The sequence below is a fragment of the Penaeus monodon genome, chromosome 29, assembly GCF_015228065.2.
Source record: "Penaeus monodon isolate SGIC_2016 chromosome 29, NSTDA_Pmon_1, whole genome shotgun sequence".
Classification (NCBI taxonomy): domain Eukaryota; kingdom Metazoa; phylum Arthropoda; class Malacostraca; order Decapoda; family Penaeidae; genus Penaeus; species Penaeus monodon.
In genome coordinates, this window is record NC_051414.1 from 35754881 (window position 1) to 35755613 (window position 733).

At 57.6% G+C, this 733-nt stretch overlaps 1 protein-coding gene across 1 annotated transcript in view; it reads right to left on the reverse strand.

The window, feature by feature from the left end:
- LOC119592211 (cuticle protein CP1499-like) overlaps positions 1 to 733 on the reverse strand; it is a 10657-nt gene that overhangs the window by 279 nt on the left and 9645 nt on the right. Inside the window, exon 3 of the mRNA XM_037941041.1 lies at positions 1 to 238. This exon is cut by the window's left edge and continues 279 nt beyond it. Within this exon, the coding sequence (XP_037796969.1) occupies positions 1 to 238 (238 nt within the window). The remainder of the gene's footprint in view (positions 239 to 733) is intronic.

Consider the following 733-nt stretch of genomic DNA (forward strand, 5'->3'; position numbering starts at 1 on the left):
GCGGGGGCGTGAGAGTGCACGGCAGGAACGGCACCGACTGTGGCCCTCAGCTGGGCCTGGTAGGCGCTGTTGAAGGCGTTGCGGGCGGCAGCCACCTCTGCGGTGTCGCCCACGGGGGTGATGGTGCCGTCCACGCCGGCGGGGACGGTGGCAGCTACGGGTCCGGTCCACTTGGGCTGGACTAGGGCGGCGTGGTGGAAGCTGTGCTGAGGGGCGGCAGCAGCATGGTGGTACAGGGCCTGCTGAGGAGCGGCGGCAGCCTGAGCAGCTTGGAAGCTTTGGAAGAAGCGAGCTCTCTCAGCCTGCACTTCGGGGGTGTATCCCGTGAAGGGAACAGCCGAGCACACTCCCAGCACTGCCAACAAAACCTGCCAAAGAAACATTTCCCCTTAGTGTTTGTGTTAATGCTTTCCTTATGATGCATAAAAATAGAAATCGTTCTCATGGAGGAGGAAAAAAGTACTGCTCTTGAAGTCTTTACCAAACACCATGCAAAGCTACAACTGCCACTGTCTCTACTCGCTTCGAAAATGAACCATGCATTGTTGTCATTACCAGAGGATTCATGATTATTTCCCGATCGAAGACCCGCACTGCATTGAAGCAAGATTTTGTTGGCTTTATATACCAGGACGGAAGGTCAGTCAGAAGCCGCGGCGTAGCGGTCGCGTCATCTGTGGAGGCGCGTCCGCGTCCCGCTGGCCGACCTTTCAGAGCATTTCCGCTGGCACCT